We start from the raw sequence: 20,895 nt of genomic DNA, 5'->3' as shown, positions 1-20,895 counted from the left end.
GCCTGCCAAGAAGAAGAGCCTCCCCCGACTACCATCTTGAGGGGAGAGACAGGCAAGAAACAACAGGCCTCTGCTTGCCAAGAAGAAGAGCCCTCCCCCGACCAACCATCTTGAGGGGAGAGAAGCAGGCCAAGAAACAACAGGCCTCTGCCTGCCAAGAAGAAGAGCCCTCCCCCCGACCTCCATCTTGAGGGGAGAGAAGCAGGCAAGAAAAACAGGCCTCTGCCTGACCAAGAGAGAGGCCCTCTCCCCGACCTCCATCTGAGGGAGGAGAAGCAGGCAGAAACAACAGGCCTCTGCCGCCAAGAAGAAGAGCCCTCCCCCGACCTACATTGAGGGAGAGACAGCAAAAACAACAGCCGCTGCCTGCCAAGTGGAAGAGCCCTCCCCCGACTCCATCTTGAGGGAGAGAAGCCGGCAAGAAACAACAGGCCTCTTGCCTGCCAAGAGGAAAGAGCCCCACCCCGACCCCACTTGAGGGGAGAGAAGCAGGCAGAAACACAGCCTCTGCCTGCCAAGAGGAAGAGCCCTCCCCCCGACCTCCATCCTTGAGGGGAGAGAAAGGCAAGAAACAACAGGCCTCTGCTGCCAAGAGAAGAGCCCTCCACCGACCTCCATCTTGAGGGGAGAGAAGCAGGCAAGAAACAACAGGCCTCTGCCTGCACAAGAAGAAGAGCCCTCCCCCGACCTCCATCTTGTTGAGGGAGAGAAGCAGGCAAGAAACAACAGGCCTCTGTCCTGCCAAGAAGAAGACCCTCCCCCGACTACCATCTCGAGGGAGAGAACAGGCAAGAAACACAGGCCTCTGCCTGCCAGAAGAAGAGCCTCCCCCGACCACCATCTTGAGGGGAGAGAAGCAGGCAAGAAAACAACGGCCTCTGCCTGCCAGAAGAAGAAAGCCTCCCCCCGACCTCCATCTTGAGGGAGAGAAGCAGGCAAGAAACAACAGGCCTCTGCCTGCCAAGAAGAAAAGAGACCTCCCCCCGACCTCCATCTTGAGGGGAGAAAGCAGGCAAGAACAACAGCCTCTGCCTGCCAAGAAGAAGAACCTCCCCAGACCCATTGATGGGAGGAAGCAGGCAAGAAACAACAGGCCTCGCCTGCCAAGAAAAGAGACCTCCCCCGACCACCATCTTGAGGGGAAGACAGGCAGAAACAACAGGCCTCCTGCCTGCCAAGAAGAAGAGCCATCCCCCGCCTCCACTTGAGGGAGAGAAGCAGGAAGAAAACAACAGCCTCTGCCTGCCAAGAAGAAGAGCCCTCCCCCGACCTCCATCTTGAGGGGAGAGAAAGCAGCAAAAACAACAGGCCTCTGCCTGCCAAGAAGAAGAGCCCTCCCCCGACCACCATCTCGAGGGAGAGAAGCAGGCAAAGAAAACAACAGGCTCTGCCCTGCCAAGAAGTAGAGCCCCTCCCCCGACTACCACGCGAGGGAGAGAAGCAGGCAAAGAAACAACAGGCCTCTGCCGCCAAGAAGAAAACCCGCCCTCCCCCGACCACCATCTGAGAGGGAAGAGAAGCAGGCAAAACAACAGGCCTCTGCCTGCCAAGAAGAAGACCCCCCCGACCACCAGCTGAGGGAGAGAAGCGGCAAAAACAACAGCCTCTGCCTGCCAAGCAGAAGAGCCCTCCCCGACCTCCATCTTAGGGGAGAGAGCGGCCAAGAAACAACAGGCCTCTTCCTGCCAAGAAAGAGCCCTCCCCCGACCTCCATCTCGAGGGGAGAGAAGCAGGCAAGAAACAACAGGCCCTGCTGCCAGAAGAAGAGACCCTCCCCCGAACCAACTTTGAGGGGAGAGAAGCAGGCAAGAAACAACAGGCCTCTGCCTGCCAAGAAGAAGAGCCCTCCCCGACCACCATTTAGAGGGAGAGAAGCAGGCAAGAAACAACAGGCCTCTGCTGCCAAGAAGAAGAGCCCTCCCACGACCACCATCTCGAGGGGAGAGAAGCAGGCAAGAAACAACACCTCTGCCTGCCAAGAAGAGCCCTCCCCCGACCTCCATCTCGAGGGGAGAGAAGCAGGCAAGAACAACAGCCTCTGCCTGCCAAGAGAAGAGCCCTCCCCCGACCACAGCTTGAGGGGAGAGAAGCAGGCAAGAAACAACAGGCCTCTGCCTGCCAAGAAAGAGACCTCCCGACCACCATCTTGAGGGGAGAGAAGCAGGCAAGAAACAAAAGCCTCTGCCTGCCAAGAAGAAGACCCTCCCCGACCACCATCTTGAGGGGAAGAAGCAGGCAAGAAACAACAGTCCCTCTGCCTGCCAAGAAGAAGAGCCCTCCCCCGACCACCATCTTGAGGGGAGAAGCAGGCAAGAAACACAGGCCTCTGCCTGCCAAGAAGAAGATCCCTCCCCCGACTACCATCTTGAGGGGAGAGAAGGGCAAGAAACACAGGCTCTGCTTGCCAAGAAGAAGAGCCTCCCCCGACCTCCATCTCGAGGGGAGAGAAAGCAGGCCAAGAAACAACAGGCCTCCTGCCCTGCCAAGTAGAAGAGCCCCCCCCGACCACCATCTCGAGGGGAGAGAGCAGGCAAGAACAAACAGGCCTCTGCCTGCCAAGAAGAAGAGCCCATCCCCCGACCACCATTTATAGGGGAAGAAGCAGGCAAGAAACAACAGGCTCTGCCGCCAAGAAGAAGAGCGCCTCCCCGACCACCATCTGGGGGAGAGAAGCAGGCAAGAAACAACAGGCCTCTGCCTGCCAAGAGAAGAGCCCCCCGCCCAACAACTCTCGAGGGGAGAGAAGCAGGCAAGAAACAACAGGCCTCTGCCTGCCAAGAAGAAGGCCCTCCCCCGACCTCCATCTTGAGGGGAGAAACAGGCAAGAAACAACAGCCCCTGCTGCCAAAAGAAGAGCCCTCCCCCGACCAACCATCTTGAGGAGAGAAGCACAAGAACAACAGGCCTCTGCCTGCCAAGAAGAGAGCCCTCCCCGCACACTTGAGGGGAGAGGAAGCAGCAAGAAACAACAGGCCGCTGCCTGCCAAGAAGAAGAGCCCTCCCCCCCCGACCACCATCTTGAGGGGAGAGAAGCAGGCAAGAAAAAACAGGCCTCTGCCTGCCAGAGAAAGAGCCCTCCCACGACCACCATCTTGAGGGAGAGAAGCAGGCAAAAACAACAGGCTCTGCCTGCCAAAAGAGAGCCCCCCAGACCTCCATCTTGGAGGGAGAGAAAAGGCAGGCAGAAACAACAGGCCTCCTTCCCTGCCAAGAAGAAGACCTCCCCAGACCCCATCTTGAGGGAGAGAGCAGGACAAGAACAACAGGCCTCTGCCTGCCAGAAGAAGAGACCTCCCAACCTCCATCTTGAGGGGAGAGAAGCAGGCAAGAAACAACAGGCCTCTGCCGCCAAGAAGAAGAGAACCCTCCAGACTCCCATCTTGAGGGGAGAGAAGAGCGGCAAGAAACAACAGGCCCTGCCTGCCAAGAAGAAGAGACCTCCCCAGAGACCTCCATCTTGAGGAGAAAGCAGGCAAGAAACAAAGGCCTCTGCCTGCCAAGAAGAAGAGCCCTCCCGACTCCATCTTGAGGGGAGAGAACGGCAAAAACAACAGCCCTCTGCTGCCAAGAAGAAAGGCCCTCCCCCGACACCATCTTGAGGGGAGAGAAGCAGGCAAGAAAACAACAGGCTCTGCCTGCAAGAAGAAGAAACCTTCCCCTGACCTCCATCTTGAGGGGAGAGAAGCAGAGGGTACTTTTTTGTTTTGTTTTGTTAATTGTCTTTGGGGTATAGGCATATGTATGCGGGTAACCAGCTTTGATCACAGGAAAAGCGGTATACAAAATAAAACATATTATTATTATTATTATTATTATTATTAATTAAAATTCCTTCTGTTGTGGGCACTTTCTCTTGGAATTTCTGATACATTTTTTGCAACTTTTACAGCCCACTGCAGAGATGTGGCTTTGTGAGTCTTTCCTGATAACAGGCTGCAGTAAATGTCGGATGGCGTTAACACTTCTTGATTCCTTGGATGCTGCTGTATCCATTGTCTCTGTGGTCCCTTTGATGATATTTGAAAGAGATGTAATGAACCGATACCTTCATGCCCTCATGTTAATTTCTGGTTACTGAACTGACCATTTCTTCCACTACCAGTCTCTTTTTATAAGTTGTTTTAGTGGGCTAAAGTGGCATGGCATTTTAGCTCTAGTACGAAAATAACAAGCCATGTTTTAAAAAATTAAATGTATAAGAAAGGGAAGATGGAGGGAATTTGCAGGGAACTAGAGGGAAGAATAAACGCACCGACATCACAGCTTAACCACAATTTTAAAAGGAAGAGAAAGGTTGAAAGAAACATCAGGTGCCTAGGGTAGCTCGAAATTCCACTGCAACCAGCAACAAACCAATGATCCAACCCCCAAATACGTGAGGTTAGCGGGATTGGGCAATGTATCAACTGTTACAACTGTGAAAATCTTTCAAACGGATGCCCTGAAAATTTTATCATAATTGTTGGGCAGTCTGGGTAGAGCCCTTCTTACTGCACTTGCACGCCCCGGTTGCCACTAATGAATGAACAGGCCATATGAAACAGCTTGATTGACACTTTCTAAGATTCTGCTAATTTGTCTCTTATGTACAGTGTTATATCGCAGTATAGCCTAAATCCAAATGCTAGCCAAAGTAAGAGTAAAACAGGAATGTAAATAAATAGCAGCCCTCCATGTACTGTTGCAAACTCCCCCAGCAGTCTTCACATTGCTATTGTACGAGGGGTTGCGGAGTTACAGTCCAACCTAGTTTGAAAAGCTATCTGATTCTTACTTTGTCCTGGCAAAAGCAACCTCTCTCTCCCTGAACAAATCTTGTAAAAAAAAACCACACAACTATGATAGGGTAACCTCTGCCTGCCAAGAAGAAGAGCCCTCCCCCCGACCACCATCTTGAGGGGAGAGAAGCAGGCAAGGAACAACAGGCCTCTGCCTGCCAAGAAGAAGAGCCCTCCCCCGACCACCATCTTGAGGGGAGAGAAGCAGGCAAGGAACAACAGGCCTCTGCCTGCCAAGAAGAAGAGCCCTCCACCGACCACCATCTTGAGGGGAGAGAAGCAGGCAAGAAACAACAGGGCCTCTGCCTGCCAAGAAGAAGAGCCCTCCCCGACATCCATCTTGAGGGAGGAGAAGCAGGCAAGAAACAACAGGCCTCTGCCTGCCAAGAAGAAGAGCCCTCCCCCGACTCCATCTTGAGGGGGAGAGAAGCAGGCAAGAAACAACAGGCCTCTGCCTGCCAAGAAGAAGAGCCCTCCCCGACCTCCATCTTGAGGGGAGAAAGCAGGCAGAGAAACAAACAGGCCCTCTGCCTGCCAAGAGAAGAGCCCTCCCCAGACCTCCACTCTGAGGGAGAGAAGCAGGCAAGAAACAACGGCCTCTGCTGCCAAGAAGAAGACCTCCCCGACCTCATCTTGAGGGGAGAGAAGCGGCAAGAAACAACAGGCCTCTGCCTGCCAAGAAGAAGAGACCCTCCCCCGACCTCCCATCTTGGGGGAGAGAAGCAGGCAAGAACAACACAGGCCTCTGCCTGCCAAGAGAAGACCCTCCCCGACCTCCATCTTGAGGGGAGAGAAGCAGGCAAGAAAAACAACCTCTGCCTGCCAAGAAGAAGAGCCCTCCCCCGACCACCATCTTCAGGGGAGAGAAGCAGGCAAGAAACAACAGGCCTCTGCCTGCCAAGAAGAAGAGACCTCCCCTGACCTCCATCTTGAGGGGAGAGAAGCAGGCAAGAAACAACAGGCCTCTGCCTGCCAAGAAGAAGAGACCTCCCCTGACCTCCATCTTGAGGGGAGAGAAGCAGAGGGGTTTTTTTGTTTTGTTTTGTTACTTGCTTTGTTGTATATGCATATGTATGCTGTAAACCGCTTTGATCATAGGAAAAGCGGTATACAAATAAAACATATTATTATTATTATTATTATTAAAATTCCTTCTGTTGTGGCACTTCTCTTGGGAATTTCTGATACGATTTGCAACTTTTACAGCCTACTGCAGAGAGTGGCTTGTGAGTCTTTCTGATACAGGCTGCAGTAAATGTCGCATGTCTTTAACAACTTCTTGATTCCATTGGATGCTTCTGTATCCATTGTCTCTGGTGGTCCCTTTGATGATATTTGAAAGAGATGTATGACCATTACCTTCATTCCCTCATGACATTTCTGGTTACTGAACTGACCATTTCTTCCACTACCACTCTCTTTTTAATGTGTTTTAGTGCTAAAGTGGCATGGCATTTTAGCACTAGTACTATAACAAGCCATTTTTAAAAATTAAATGTACAGTGGTGCCTCGGGTTACGAAATTAATTCGTTCCGTGGCACCGTTCGTAACCCGAAAAGCCTTCGTAAGCCGAATTGCCATAGGCGCTAATGGGGAAAAGCCGCGATTCCGTGCGAAAAAGCCGAAAAAAGCACCAAAAGTTTTTTCGTAACCCAAAAAAACATTCGTAACCCGGAACAATGTTTTCCTATGGGATTTTTTCGTATCCCGAAAATTTCGTAACCTGGGTATTTCGTATCCCGAGGTACCACTGTATAAGAAAGGGAATATGGAGGGAATTGGCAGGGAACTAGAGGGATACCGCACCGACATCACAGCTTAACCACAATTTAAAAGAAAAGAGAAAAGGTTGACAAGAAACATTCAGTGCCAGGGTAGCTCTAAATTCCACTGCAACCAGCAACAAACCAATGCCAAACCCCCAAAATACGTGAGGTGTAGCTGGATATGGGCATGTAATCAACTGTTACAAGCTGTGAAATCTTCAAACAGGATGCCCTGAAATTTATCAGAATTGTTGGGCAGTCTGGTAAAGCCCTTCTCTACTGCACTTGCACCCCCACTGTTGCACACTAATGAATGAACAGCCATATTAAACATGTTTGTTGACACTTTCTAAGATTCTGCTAATTATGTCTCTTATGTACAGTGTTATATCGCAGTATAGCCTAAATCCAAATGCTAGCCCAAGTAAGAGTAAAACAGGAATGTAAATAATACAGCCCTCCAGATGTAACTGATTTGCAACTCCCAGCATTCTTCAACATTTGCTATTGTGACTAGGGTTGCTGGGAGTTACAGTCCAACCATATTTGAAAAGCTATCTGATTCTTACTTTGTCCTAAACCCTGTGAATCAATTGCTCAGCAGTACTTGGTTTTACGCCATCAAATCAGTGGGATTTACATAACTTTTGAATTACCATCCAGCCATTGATTTATCAGATGTAATCTAGTTGGGATTAGTAATTAAAGTTTCTCCTATGACCCCAGGCCCCAGCTTTCTTGACACTGGTTGGTATTGGCTACCTCTTAGGAAGTGTAGGTAGTTTAACAATGAAGAATGGTGTTGATTATTTTTGATGCTTAACAAAGAGAAATCGCCCTGTGGACTTTTCATTCATGTCACATTTCTTTTTGACCATTGTCTGTCCTTTCTCTGCACTCTTGCTTGTAAACAGCCCACTGCTGGTCTCATGGTGCCTTTCCAGTCCTCTAACATTGTTCAGCTGTGGCCTATTACTTAAAGGTCAAAAGCTCAGCACAGCTGCCCTTCTCTCTACTGGCTATTTCCAACTGGCACAAAGTCTGGGGAAATAATAGCAAACATGTCCTCCATAATTGCAGTGAAAGTGAAGGAAATAATGGATGAAAACTTCCTATATGCAAGCAGATGAATGGAATTCTTGTGAAGCCAAAGAAGACATCTTGATTTCCCATGAAATTAAAGTTTTATAGCGCTCTCAATCAAGACTCAATAACATTTGTTCCCAAACATGTGGCATGGGAACAGGAGCAATAAATATCACATAGACATTTCAACTCAAAGGAGATCCATCTTTGTGAATTAGAGGCCTCTGTAGGCTGTGGATTTGGCTTCACTGTCCAAACCATAATTGTTCAAATGAACAATTTCCAGTTGGCTAGCTTTAAGGTGTGCATTTGCCAGCATATAGGTTTAGCCATTCCAAATTCTTGCATTTATTTTTATTTTTATTTTTTTTAAAGGGCATCCAACCAAAATCTGTCTCTCAAAAGTATGTTTGCTGTATATAGTTTTAAGAAATAACAGCTTGGTTTTATAATAAACACCAGCTCAGCCTTAAGCATTTGATTGAAACACAGAAACACATACATAATCAGCATTAAGCATTTGGCTGAAACACACAAAATGTAGAGAGTGTTTGAGCAATGATTCCCAACCTTGGATCTTTAGATATTCAACTTTCACAAGCCCCAACTAGTATAGTGATGGATAGTGGTCATACTGGTTCAAAATTGGGAAATGCTGTGTTAGAGTAAACGTGCACCACTAGTTAGTGGCCTGTGCCAATAAAAACAAGACCTCTTCCCATGGCGGTCATGCTGAAGTGCCAGCAGGATCGTCTGGGCCCACAACAGTGTGTATGGATTGCTTCTTTCACCCCACCTGTAATTCCTTGGCAAAGCTCACTACTTATGTACACACACTGCATAAATATAGAATTGCAACTTGTACCGAAGTTTTTTTTTTTTCTAGTATTGGTTCTTTCCTTTTGGCTTTTACTGCTAAAAAAATAGTTAATTTATTTGTGCTCCAGGGAAGCTACAGTTATATATATCTTCTTCGTGGTCTCTGTGAATCACACAAATGGGTTATTCTGTGCCTGCACAGTTAGCTTCGGAACCTTCTTGGAGATATTAAATGCATTTTGGCGGTAGCCTCTTCTACTCTCCAACTGCCTTTATTAGTTGGTTTCCCACCTAAACCCTCAGTTCCTTTTGGATCTTGCAATCTTCTCTCTTTCTTGTCAGAAATGTGTTGTGACTTAATGAGGTAATATTCCTCCTCTCTGGTGTCCACCATTCTTCCAGAAATCATTGCTGGAGCTCTTCTCCAGTTCAATGTCATTAGGCTCTCTCTCTATGGATGGACTTCCCAACCATCTCATTGTTGAGCACAGATTGTCTTTTTCATACTCTGAAAGAAGGACATTTAGCCCTAGACTACTTTGCATTCTAGGCTATGTCTGTCACTGTCATAATCTCCAAATCATGGCTTTGAGAGTCTTTATCAGGTCACTGCCTGTTTCCTACTTTCAAGATTCTTTGAAAGACACACTTCAAGTTTGAGGGTTTTGTAAACCCTTCTTTCCTGGATGCCAACGTCCCGGCCTGTGCAGCCTTGCATTGTTGTGAGCCCTTTGCTTTTCATGTTGGATTCAGTCCACCTTTTGGATTAGACAATGTCTGTATACCAGACCTTTGTGCTTGGTATCTTCCAATAGCCACTCACAGTAGTGAGACTCCTTATATTCTACACCACTCACCTATTCGGTGGTTTTGGCATAATTTGCATTGCCAACAAACCTGTGTTATCTAGGTCAGGGCTTTTCCCTGCCCTTAGTTTACACTTGCCATTTATTATGGACCATCAAACTTTACCTACAGTCTGTGCAACATATGGTCAGCTGGCAAGCCTGTTTTTCTACCAATGGGCATGTTTCACCTTCATTGGTGACTGTTCCACTACGTCTCAGTATTTCTACACGACTCTGTAGACTCATCAAGTCAGCAGGACTGTTCATCCTCAGGTTTGCATGCCATTGGGATTGGTTTCCCACCTAGTGATTCTATTTGGGGTCAATATGCCTTTCTTGTGTGGCACGGCACTCCCACCTCCACTGACCTAAGCTTGCTAGTCTAACCCATTTGTGTGATTTGCAGAGACCACAAAGGAGGAGGACAGGTTGCTTACCTGTAACGGTATTTCTTCAAGTGGTCATCTGCGAATTCACACAAATCCCACCCATCCTCCCCACACAGTCATGCCCTGCCTCTCCTTTGATCCTGGGCTGCTACTACTCGGTGTCCGTGGAGATGACTGCTCGAAGAAATACCATTATACATAAGCAACTTGTCCATATATATACATATACATATACATACATACATACATATGGTGTAGTTCTTTGTGTGTGTGTGCATGCATTATATCTCCTTTCAGAAAAAGTCACCAGCAGAGATCAAAACAGTTTATTCTGACCCATTAGCACTGAACATGGAAAAGTTACTTTTGCAGGCAGCAGTTCCAAAATTTACATGCCTAAGAACAGCTAAACATCTCCATTGCATTAGCAATGTCTAGTCCTATTAAAACCTACTCAAAAGTGTCACTGAGTTTAATGGGGCCTTCTGTTACTTCCTGTTACCTCTGATGTGGATCTGGACTAGAATATGTAAAGTGCTCTTTTAAACTGCATCTGCACTGCAGAAATAATGCAGTTTGACACTGCTTTAATTACCATGGCTCCATCCTATGGAATACTAGAATTTGTAGTTTGTTGTGGCACCAGAGCTCTTTCTAAATATCTCACAAAATGATAAATCCCAGGATTCTGTGGTATTAAGCCATTTCAGTTAAAGTGTTGTCAAACTGTATTATTTTTGGAGTGCAGATGCAGCCTTAGAGTTGCACCAGAAGGCAAAATACAGTTTAAAAAATACAGCTAGAATCTGATCCCAGGATAGAATTATTATGACTAATTTATGGCATTAACCCCTTATTATAACTAATTTCTTTTTTGAGTGTGTCCAGCTCATATACCAGATTAGTAGGTAGATCACTAGTTAATCCTCAATTCATTAGCATGATTGTCAAAAACAATAAGTTTTTAAAAAGTTGATTATGTTTTATTCCCTTCTTTTCATGAAAATCCAACGTTCACTTGCTTCTGTGGGAAACCCACAGTCTTATTTTATTTACATTTCACAGGATCGCATGGGTACGCCTGAGAGTGCAGCTGGCTCAGAGGAAGAGACTGCAAATATACAGTGCAAAACCACTAGAAGGAGAGAGTAGAATTAGTCATCTCTCAGTGACCAGTCTGAATTCCTTTTAAAGTCCGGACGAGTGGGGATGTCTTTGTAGTTTATGGGTATATCAGCTTGAAAGAGGAAGATCTAAACAGGATTTAGTTATATACATTCTTTGGGACAATTAGCTCTGGATACAGAGAATTCCACTGTGCATGAAATATAATGGCCTTGAATTAGAGTAACAAACATTGATTTTGCTAGAAGCCTTTGAGACTAAACTAGGAAAGTTTGCTTTGGAGTAAACATTGTTTATAAATTCCAAACTTTTTTCTCCCCCCCCCCCCACACCCCAGTCTCCTTTATTGCTAATATTACATTTAGTTGCTGTTTGCATGTTTTTCAAAGCAGTTAATCAAATCAGAAAGATTAATGGAAATGTATAGGATTAAGTAATGTGACAGAAAATATTGTTGTAGTGTTATTTTTCTGTTCCCTTTTTGCGTTTATTTGAGTGGTAGCTGAATTGAACTTGATTTTGCTTCAGTAACATATTGAGTCACCAAATGTTCACTGGTTGTCTCATTTATTTTACTTGATCTAGGGTACTTGTCGGCAATATCAAAGGAGAGTTATATATGGCCATGTTGTTGCTGTTGTGTTTATCTCATAAAGACTTTCCCAGATATAGAAGAAACAATCTGGTTTGCTCTAAGGAGACCATAAATATGTGTACACCAGTGATGTTATAATGGCTTCAGCCCAGTGATGCATGCTTTTATGACCAAATCCTTTCATGTACACACACACACACACACACACACACACAACGTATATATAAAATCATAGATACAATGAAACTAAAAAGGAGAAAAAGAAACACAGAGTATTGTAAGGCATAAAGAAGTTAGCAAACACAAATGAAAAAGATAACTTCTATTCTTCCTTTCAGGAGTTATATCGCAATATAATTATTTCAAGCCTCTCTAAGTAAAAATCTAATTGTACACTTCTTTCTACTCTGTATTCTCATTATTCTTCAAATCCAACAGCATCTTCATCTTTCTCAAGGATCAGATAACTAACATTAAAATTTCACTTATTATATCACTATACTCAATTAAGCAATATCACATCTTAATATTCATTATATTCATTTAATATTTATTTTAATATTCATTAAATTTTCTCCTCTTTATTTGTAATACTATTACTAACAAAATTATATAATACTAATCCTTCTAATATATTATTTGAAAAATCTATTGCCTATAGTAAAGCATGTGTATCTCCAATCCATCTCCTATATTTCTACCCAGTTTCACTTTATAAAATTTAACCCCTTTTTATAACCATAGTCATACCCAAATGTCAGTGAAATCTGTAACCAGCTTTCTTAATCAAGCTTCAGCCAAATAATATCCTTGCGGTATTGTTTTATCTCAGACTCAAGCCTTTCTCTTTATCCTTTCAAACCATAATCTTCTCCTTCCCCAAATCATCCAACTCCCTCTTCCAACCCTTGTTATTACAACCATTTCCATTGCAAGTAATTATTCTGGGGGATCATGCATTCCAATTCACCCCATTTTTCAACTCTCTGCTCAGTTAATCCTTCCATATATTAACTTGATTTGGGTTTTTCCATATATTTATTTCTCATAACCATCCTTTCAATATTAGTCTCATCCTTCTTCCCCTCCTGATTTATAATTTCTCTTTTACAACAATTTTTCCATCTTCTTTTTCTCAAGGTTAAGGCTAATTCTTCCAGTAAATCCACTTTAATTTGTTTTCTTTATGTACATCTTTTATAAACGTCATTTGCAGATTAGTATAATCCTTCTCTTCTTCCCCCCCCCCCCCCTTGATTCAGCCTTTCCATATTAGGACCCACTGTTTCCATTGCACCATTCACTACCTTCCCATTGACACAGAACATACTGTTTCCTGTAATGTTAGTTTGGGTGGTTCTAAACCTATGCATCTTCCTTATGTCCCTACTGGACCCCACAAAAGTAATAGAAGAAATGCTCTTCTTCTTTTGTCTACCTTTTTGAATTTTTTTTAGTGCTGATTCCTCAATAGAAAAATATTTTTCCAGATTCGTTTCAGGAACTTCAAATGCATGGTGTGTGAAATAAGTGCTTGAGCACCTGAAGAAAACATTGCATTTAGAACTACGAATAGTAAAAACTCTCAGTCTCGGTTTGTTTGGATTTCTTCATATCCAACCCCCATTCTCATTTCATCCTTTGGCTGTGTGTAGTTGCAAGCTTTTGCTCTTCCTTCTTTCACTGGAAACTTATACATGTTTCCATACCCACTTTTTCCTAAAATGTATATTTATATGTGTGTGTATTAAAGTGTATTTGTGCATATTTTTTCAAATTTATGCTTTAATAGCTTTTCACATTTTTTAAAAAATTCCACGGTGGATTTTATTTTTCCGAAACAAAACTTTTGTCTTGAAAAACTTCCATTAAAAATCTCAACTCCAGTGGAATTCTTTGCCATCCCTCTGTGTTCATATTTGGTCTCATATCACATATTAGATGCTTAAGTTGATTTCTGAAAGGGAAATCTTAAGGAGAGTTCACAAGCTTAACTGTACATAAAATCTGTCCAGGATTCCCTAAATTTATCACTTCTCAGTAAACAATGGAAATATGATTAGTCTTTCCCCAGCATTTGCAGCTGTCCTATGTTTTGTCAGGTGTCTCCAAGGAACACAGTAATGGGTCTTTTTCCCTGACATTTTGTAGTTATATGTTGTGTAGGTTCATAACATAGTTATCCAAAGTTACACTCAGTGTTCTGAATGTATATAAAAAGCATCAATTTTTTTCATTCATTAGCCTTCCTAAATTTTATTTGTTATTTTCTGATGTTTGAGCCTGTGTTTAAATAAATTCAGCCAAAAACTATGAAGTACAGAAGCACATCTTTGTTCAGATGCCCCTAGTCTCAATTATAATCCAGATGTGTTGTGGGCTACTCCTGAAGAAGCATTGACCAGGAATTTGATCTGGAGAGAATGGAGGCATTCTCAAACCTGGTGCAGTAGCCAATAGTATTGACCTGTTCTGTCTTGATAAATGGTTGCATCTGGAAGGGTTTATTTTTCCATATGCTTTTTATCTACTTTTATTTCCAAATAATTGTTACAGCTGCATGAAAAAAAGCCATGTGACAAGTGCCTTTCTGTCAATTCAACTGAACAAAACTACAATGCATATGTTGTGCTGTGCTAGAAAGGAAGAAGGCCATGCTGGTTTATTTACTCAGCATCTCTCAGTAGGGCACGAGCCAGCGTTTTTTGCTGCTTTTGGCTTACTAACCTGGCTAAAGGCCTACACACATAGTCTCTGCAAGCTATCATGTAGAATCCCTACATGCTGTCTTTGAAAGGAGACTCATGGTCAATTGAAGTTAGTGCAAGTTTACTTTTTAATGGCCTTATTTATTAGTTTTGATAAGTTTGGGATTACATCCACCAGGCACCACAAGGCTTGACACTTTCCATTCTTCACTCCCTTCACGTGATTATAATGGAAAGAGGCTGAAGCTGGACAATAGCAGTGGTTGGTGGATTGCACCATAGGCCAAAAACTGTTTTTCTTAGTCTTCTTATTAGAGTTTTTAAAGTGTCTTCACAGTTTTGCTGGTAAAAGGCAATTTCAAAAATTTGATTTGGAGACCATAAGGAAGACCAGAACTTTATCCTGAAAGTATTGGAAATATTGTTTTCCTGGGAAACACTATATTTTGTTTGTAAGTGACCATTCTAGACACTTTTTAGACCAAAAAAGTACATTTTCTACATTCTTCATAAAGCTCTATTTAGATCAACATCCTGTTGATATACACTGAGAGTGGAACACCTTACTTGTGTAATTAATGTGTAATTAATTGTAATTTTGCAGATGGACATCTATATATTGTTTTGGTACATGGAAACTAATTACATTGATATTAAATCTCCATGAATTCAGAAATGAATATTAATTTTTTAATCAACTGCTTTCTCTGAACCAAGAACCATCCAAACAGCTTCCTCATTAGTAATACTATATTTAATGATTTTAAAATACCCGCTTTCATTTGTATCGTTCCCTCTATATCTGATACTCACAGGATATAAGCATTGTTGCTTGTGTGGTGAGTTTGTATCACACACACACCCAAGATGGGAGGGGCTAGGACAGGGGTAGGCAACCTGCGGCCCGTGGGTCGGATGCGGCCCAGCAAGGCCTTGGGACCGGCCCCAGCCCGGTCCTGCCGCCGATTGCTACCGGGGCCTTTGGCGTCTCGCGCGCAGGGGCAAGGGGGGCAATTGTTTATAGATGCCTCAGAAACATGCATTTATATTAACATTTTTTTTAAAAATCAGCAAATTTTTTTGTGTGTCCTCCACTTTTTTTAAAAAAAATGTCCACCACTTGAAAATGTTGTCCTACATTTGTCCCGGTTTATTTATTTATTCAAATTGTAAAAAATAAAAAAATAAAAAAAAATTATTTATTTTTTGGCTTCGGCCCCCCAGTTGTCTGAGGGACAGCAACCCGGCCCCCGGCTCAAAACGGTTGCCTACCCCTGGGCTAGGACATGTGGGAAAACCCCAAAGTATGAAGAAATGCAAGCTATATGAAGCAGGGGAGATATTTTGAAGGAGGTTGAAAACCAAAAAACAGCCCAGGTGGGGGGAAAGGATGAAATGGATGGAAGAAGGAAAACAGCACTCTAAAGTACAATTTGTTGCAAGTCTTGCTTATATCAGCTAGTTGACTTGCAAAATGAAACTGAGCAGGGAGTATGTACCTGCTTATGTATCATGTAGTTTAGTTATCGCTGTTATTGTGGTCTGTGGTAATGATTTGCATTATATAATTATGCATTGTGTAGGGTCAGTGTGTAATAATTATGAACAACCCTACTTAATTAATACATACTAGATATTAACACAGTCAGTGAGTGGATGACTTTCCCTCAGTAACTTTTCTCTCTCTGGGTCATGCCCACAATGTCTATAACTATCTGGGTTTTTTTTCCCCTTATAGGGGGTTTCCAAAGAAAACAGGCAGAACTGCCAGGATTGCATCTGATGAAGAGATTCAGGGCACAAAAGATGCTGTTATACAGGACCTCGAAAGAAAACTTCGCTTCAAGGAGGACCTCTTGAACAATGGCCAGCCAGTACGTAATTGCAAGACTGAAGGAGCACAATAGACATTGCACTGAACTGGTTTTTTAGTCTTTATAGGTTTGGAAAGAACTAAAATATTTCACATTTATATTACAATCACTCTGTAATGATAAAGGGAAAAAACTCACAAAATATAGATTTGGCTTCATAGACTCTTCTGTGTAAACCAGTTTACATGCATCAGTCAACCACTTCATTAACACCCACCTTTTTCAGAAGCCTGGGACACAAGGCTTCTTACAGATAAAAAATAAATACAAGTGAAACCACAGGTACTAAAAACAACCCAAAAAATAAGATTAAAATAGCATTAAACTATCTGTAGAATTAAAACCTCTTAAAAATGATAAGCATAGAATAAAAGTATTATAGCATACTAAAACAGACAGCTAAAATCATCAGTTCCAAGAAGCCTTCGGGAGTATAAAAGCCTTCTCCTACCAACAAAAATACAGCAAGAATGGAGTCATCCTAACATTCTTAGGAAGTGAGATCCAGAGTCTGGGAGTAACTACAGAGAAGACCATTTCTTCCTTTCCCCAACAAATATGCCTTTTAAAGTAGCAGGACTGAGTGAAGCAACTTCCTTGAAGTTCTCAACTTGAGCAGGCTCATATGGAAAGATTTACATTGTCAGGACCCAGGACATACAGAATTTTATAGGTTTTAATAATCGCTTTGAATTGTGCCCAGAAACAGACTGGGAACCAATTGAGCTATTCTTACAAGGAGTTGTGTGCTGCTCATAATTGACTCCTGTTAGTCTGGATACAGCTCTTTGGACCTATCAGAGCTTTCAAACATTCAAAGGCAGCCCTGTCTGTTATATTACTCTAAATGGGATATAGCTAAGGCATGCATCACTGAGCAAATCAAACATCCCTAGAAATGGGTGCAGTTTATATACTAATTTTAATAGTGCCACCACCAAAAGCTGAGCATCCTTACTCAAGACCAAGTCCAGGGGTTCACCCAAACTGAGAACCTGTGTCTTCAGAGGGTGTGTAGTCCCATCTAACACAGGTTGAATCCCTGTTTGCTGATCTGCCTTGCTACTAACCACAGGCACATCTGTTTTACCTAAATTAGGCTTCAGTTTGCTTGCCAGTCTATTAATGTTGTTTGGTACCAATTTAAAATCAAAATAGCTTTCCTAGATTTAGGTGGAAAGCAGATATAGGGTTGACAGCCACTGATGGACATTGAACCCTAGAACTCCAGATGTTGGCGACAATTGGTGACAAATCAGAATGCTATGGAACTCTACAGGCCAAAGGGCAAGAGTCAAATAGGAGTCCCCAGCATCGGTTTTTGAGCTCCAGGTGTGAGTGAAGCTACTGCAAAACAGTGCATCCTCTTGGTCACTCTCAAGGTAAATTTGCTTCAGGATCATCTGGTTGAAACATACCTCTGTTTTTAAAACCAGGAAGAAAAATGAGTTCCAAATAACAGAAGTCAAGAAAAAAGTTCCATAGAGTTGTTTTCATGCTACCTTGGGTATCAAAATTAGCTATTATTTGATGTATTGTCTATGTATTCCACAGTAACCCCTCCTTTTCCCTTTTGTTTAGAAGTTAACGTATGAGGAGAAGATGGCTCGTCGACTGCTAGGTGCTGACAATGCTGCAACTGTCTTTAATATTCAAGAGCCAGAAGAAGAGTTGGCAGGACAGGTGCTTCTTCGTGGCTTTCTACTCACACAATAAAATAGACATTTTCTTTCATTATTTTTATTTGTTGGTGAGGAATTAAAAAGACTGCTTTTTTGCAGAAAAGGAGTCATATCTGATTAGCTCTCTTGCTTGTAGAGTGAGATGATGTAGGAAGATGCTTTATGCTCTGCCCAAGCTCTGAGTGAAAAGAAGAATAACTAGATCTGGTTTAAAAGCATATGATAAGAGTTGATACAACAAAATTCACAAAACAGTAATACCTTTATGGAGACAACTAAATGCACAAAATGGATCATGCAAGCTTTCAAAGCTTCACAGGCTTCCTCATCAGCCAAAGTTGTTAAAAATCTTACTGGAGAAGTGACAATTTTAAAATCATAGGCCTAAATGTGGGCCCCCCACATGGTTGAGAAAGGGACTGGCCTCTGACTGTGTTCATATCCCTGCACACCATCTTAACTGATAACAAAAGTAAATCTGAGAGTAATTGTAGGCTTGTGACTATTGGTGTATCCACGCTTTAGAAATAATGCAGTTTGACACCACTTTACATATCATGGCTGCATCTTGTGAAATCCTGAGATTTTTAGTTTGGTGAGCTCTCTGACAGACCAGCCTCACCAAACTACAAATTCCAGGATTCTATAAGATGGAACCAAGGCAGTTAAAATGGTGTCAAACTGCCTTATTTCTGCAGTCTGATAATAGCAAGTGTTACTTTTCTTCTACTATGTGATTTTTAACATCTTTGTCTGATGAAGAAACCAGTTAAGCTTCAAAAGCTTATATAATGTGTTTTGTACATTTTAGTTAATCCCATAAAGGTATCACTGTTTTGTGGATTTTTGATTTTGTTATATTTTGCTGGATGGCCAACTCGGCTACTCCTAAATATGTTTCTTAAAAAGAGTTGATGTATGTCTCAATTTACTCTATAAATAATTGATTGGGTGTGGGGTAGTCTCTCCCTCCCTCCCTCCCTCCCTCCCTCCCTTGCCTTCTCTCCTTTCTTTATGGGCTGAGCTAAAACATTGTGCTACTTGAGACACAGCAAATGGCACCTATCCCAAATCAACTTCCATAATCACCAGCCATTGTACCCATTGGTCATGGTTTATAGGAACTGTAATCCAAAATATGCATAAGTGTTGAAGGTTTCCTGCCCTTTTAAAAAGGATAAAATAGGAAAATCCATAGCAATCTCATTCTTACTTAGCAGAGAGTTTCAGCAGAAGAAGCATAAGTTTAGATTCCTCTGTTAAATCAACTGATAACTGCTAAATATGGAGTAAATACAGATGTTGTGAGACGCTGGACTATTTCTTTTGGTGGAAGTTGGTTTAGGTTAGAGCAGTTGTGATTGATTTTATATACAGATGTGTGACTACCCTTATCTTTGCAAAACACTGTTATCTGGATTTGGACAAGAGAATAGGGACATAAAAAATAAAGGTGAGGCAGTCAAAGTCACATATGATATTTCAGAAGCAATTACAACAAAGAACGCAATATTTTCTTTCCCAGAGGATAAGATGTAGCACAGTCTTAACATCTGTTCCTGGTCTCTGATCCTTCATAATGTCAAAATAAAACGTTTAAATTTATCACATGGGAGGAATTTCTCTTAATTTTGAATGAAAAGAAAGTGGGGCCAGAACGCATTCACGTGAATTTGCTAGTTCAACAAATTTACGTGAATTCAAATTGCGTTCGAACTGACTTCCCATTGCCAGAAAATAGCTTGCCATTGCCAGAAATTGCGTGTGATCACCTCTCACGCAATAACGTGAAACCCCAAGATTGCATTCAGACTGACTTCCCATTGCCTGAAATTGCGTTGGTAGTCTATCATGCAATAACGTTAAACCCCATGATTGCATTCAGATTGCTATTGGATTATACTTCCAATTTCCCTTGTCTGATAAACTCCATTGTCTCTCCATCTTTAAATTCTTTGTTGTTTTTTCTGAAGGTGACTTTTACTTTTGGATGCAGCCCAAGTACAAAAGTGAAACAAGAAGTAGATTTCTGGAAAAGCCAAGAAAGCCATTTCATTTGTTTATTGGAATGGGTATTCTTGCCAGTGAAATGCATATATAGTAAATTCTGATAGGATAGAGTTCTCTGAGACAGTAGTAGAGCTCTTGTATACATCTTACTTCCAGTATCCCATCTCATTTTCTGCCTTTACAGGGAACTGGCTCTGTTGATGCTTCTGTAGTGACTCCTGAGGATATTCAAAAGGTTTCACTTTTCTTCTTTCTTGACTTTCTGTCTGCTGACCCTCTTGTCTATCTCTTACTTTTTTGGCTTCACAAAGCTGTTTCCAGATGTTCACCCTCGATACCTTTGTTTGCTGTCTATAACCCTTTAATACTGTAGTTTGTGGTTTTTTTTAAAAAAAAACTTTGATGTGTGGTTCAAGTAATTCACTCTGTCTACAGCAGGTTCCATTTGTCTCATAAGGGAAAGTTGTTATATGATATCCATGGTGTTTACCAAAGTTCTTTGTGGGTTTTATCTGTAACTAATGGCAAATACAAATTGTGTTTTATAACCTTGTAAGAAGAGCTCTTTATTTCTGAAGAATAGGGGTAGATTTGATGTAACTATTAATTTCACTTTGTCTCCACTCTAACATTTAAAATATCTAATTCTTTCTATCCCATTTATGAAGAAACATGTGTATCTTGGTTTCTGCTGGCAGATCATTATTTGGGTTGGGTCAATTGCATTTAATTGTACAGAATCTATAATCAGACCCTAAATACATAAATAAGTAAATTGCAGTCTGAATTTGGCCTGTATTCAGAAACAGATAAAATTCTTGCCAGATCATGAACCAAAGAAATGTTCTCATTTCTCTGTTGAAGAAACTATATGTTTCTCTAGTACAGGGGAAGGCAACCTGCGGCCCGGCGAGGCCTTGGGACCGGCCCCAGCCCAGTCCTGCAGCCTATTGCCGCTGGGGCCTTTGGCCTCTCGCGCGCAGGGGCAAGGGGGGCAATTGTCTATAGACGCCTCAGAAACATGCATTTATATTAACATTTTTTTTTAAATCTGCAAATTTTTTTGCGTGTCCTCCACTTTTTTTAAAAAAGTGTCCACCATTTGAAAATGTTGTCCTACATTTGTCCCAGTTTATTTATTGATTTAAATTTTTTAAAAATTATTTAATTATTTATTTTTTGGCTTTGGCCCCCCCAGTTGTCTGAGGGACAGC

The 20,895-nt window shown here is 42.4% G+C and overlaps 1 protein-coding gene across 7 annotated transcripts in view; it reads left to right on the top strand.

Annotated features, from left to right (window-relative positions):
* Positions 1-20,895, top strand: part of PALLD (palladin, cytoskeletal associated protein) — a 304,050-nt gene that overhangs the window by 234,956 nt on the left and 48,199 nt on the right. For 6 of the 7 annotated variants that reach the window (XM_042468270.1, XM_042468272.1, XM_042468274.1 and 3 more), the window contains 3 exons: positions 15,854-15,989; positions 17,571-17,672; positions 19,866-19,916. In XM_042468270.1, coding sequence (XP_042324204.1) covers positions 15,854-15,989; positions 17,571-17,672; positions 19,866-19,916 — 289 coding nt within the window. The remainder of the gene's footprint in view (positions 1-15,853; positions 15,990-17,570; positions 17,673-19,865; positions 19,917-20,895) is intronic. The other variant, XM_042468271.1, reaches the window with a different exon arrangement.

Source organism: Sceloporus undulatus, chromosome 5 (genome assembly GCF_019175285.1).
Source record: "Sceloporus undulatus isolate JIND9_A2432 ecotype Alabama chromosome 5, SceUnd_v1.1, whole genome shotgun sequence".
Lineage (NCBI taxonomy): Eukaryota > Metazoa > Chordata > Lepidosauria > Squamata > Phrynosomatidae > Sceloporus > Sceloporus undulatus.
The sequence above is the reverse complement of the archived record's forward strand: the minus strand, read 5'-3'. Positions and strand labels throughout refer to the sequence as shown.